The sequence below is a fragment of the Macrotis lagotis genome, chromosome 2, assembly GCF_037893015.1.
Source record: "Macrotis lagotis isolate mMagLag1 chromosome 2, bilby.v1.9.chrom.fasta, whole genome shotgun sequence".
Taxonomy (NCBI): domain Eukaryota; kingdom Metazoa; phylum Chordata; class Mammalia; order Peramelemorphia; family Peramelidae; genus Macrotis; species Macrotis lagotis.
This window is the reverse complement of record NC_133659.1, coordinates 247,749,663-247,751,386: the sequence shown is the minus strand read 5'-3', so window position 1 is coordinate 247,751,386 and position 1,724 is coordinate 247,749,663. Positions and strand designations below refer to the sequence as shown.

Sequence of the window (1,724 nt, the reverse complement as noted above, 5' to 3'; positions counted from 1 at the left end):
TATCTTTAAATGAGTGTGATGGGAAAACAAAAGAAATCACAGGATTTTTCAGTACTACAAAGCACATTCCAATTTGGAAGGAATTGTGTGGAGGAAAGGAACTCATGGAGGGGGAGAAAGTTTGGAGACAAAAGACTTTAAAAAGGTGGAGTTCAGTAGCTAATACACAGCTCAAAGGAAGGGAAGATATAACAATGTTGGCATTTTATTTAATTAGTAAAAGAAAAAAGCGTCCAAGAATGATTTCTGAAATTCATTCTCTCTCTCTCTCTCTCTCTCTCTCTCTCTCTCTCTCTCTCTCTCTCTCTCTCTCCTCCCTCCCTCTCTCTCCCTCTGTGTGTGTGTGTATATGTATATATATTTCTCTCTCTTCCTCTCTCACTTTCTCGTTCTCAAATACAGTTCCATTGAAAGACATTTCAGAAATGAGAAATCATACAGGAATAACACTGTTCATTCTTCGGGGATTGACAGAAGACCCACAGTTAAATATTCTGCTTTTTATCTTTCTGATCCTGACCTACATGATGAGTATATCTGGAAACTTGACCATCATCACCCTCACTTTGGTGGATTCTCACCTTAAAACCCCAATATATTTTTTCCTTAGGAACTTTTCCTTCCTAGAATTGTCATTCACAACTGTTTGTGTTCCCAAATTCCTATACAACATATCAACTGGGGACTATACTGTGACCTATAATGTTTGTTTCATACAACTATTTTTTGTTATCCTTGGAGCCTCAGAATTTTTTCCTCTTAGCTGTCATGTCTTATGATCACTATGTAGCAATCTGTAAACCCCTGCACTATGTAACCATTATGAACAACAGAGCCTGTCACCAGCTCCTCCTAGGTTGTTGGCTGTTTGGACTGATGATTGTTCTTCCACCTCTTGGTATGTCTTTTGAGTTAGAATTCTGTGATTCCAATGTCATTGACCATTTTGTCTGTGATGCATCACCAGTGTTGGAGATCACATGCTCTGATACACAGCTTCTAGACAAAATGATTTTAGCCTCTGCAGTGTTGACACTCATCCTCACCTTAGTGTTAGTGGTTCTATCTTATGCCTCTATTGTCAAGACTGTTTTGAGATTCCCCTCAGTTGAGCAAAGGAAAAAAGCCTTTTCTACTTGTTCCTCTCATATGATTGTCATCTCCATGACATATGGAACCTGCATCTTTATCTATATCAAACCTTCTGCAAAAGAAGGAGTAGCTTTAAATAAGGTTGTAACACTACTTGCCACCTCAGTGGCAACAGTAATGAATCCCTTTATTTATACCTTGAGGAATAAACAAGTGATACAAGCTTTTAGAGACACATTCAGAAGAATTGTATTAGTTTCAAAACTTTAAAAAGATATTGAAAGTCCTACCAAATTTCTTTTATGATACAAATATTATGCTGATACCTAAATCAAAAAATAAAAGAGAAAAAGAAAATTATAGACCAATTTCCTAATGAATTTAGATTTTCAAAATCTGAACATTTAGAATCCTAGCAAAGTGATTACAACAAAAATGTGTGTACTCTATGACCAGAAGGGTTTTTCACTAAGAATGTAGGGTTGATTCAATATTAGGAAAACTATCAACATGATTGACAATATCAATAACAAAACCAACAGAAATCATGCAATTATCTCAAATGCTGAAAGGGCTTGACAAAATACCGCACCCTGTTAAAAACAACATTAAAACATATTAAATCAATAAAG

General features: G+C 35.8%; 1 protein-coding gene across 1 annotated transcript; it reads left to right on the top strand.

Annotated features, from left to right (window-relative positions):
• Positions 1 to 425: 425 nt before the first annotated feature.
• LOC141511576 (olfactory receptor 6C2-like) lies at positions 426 to 1,362 on the top strand. The gene is given in 2 exon segments (XM_074220715.1): positions 426 to 749; positions 751 to 1,362. Coding segments are annotated over 2 exon segments (936 nt in total).
• Positions 1,363 to 1,724: the final 362 nt, after the last annotated feature.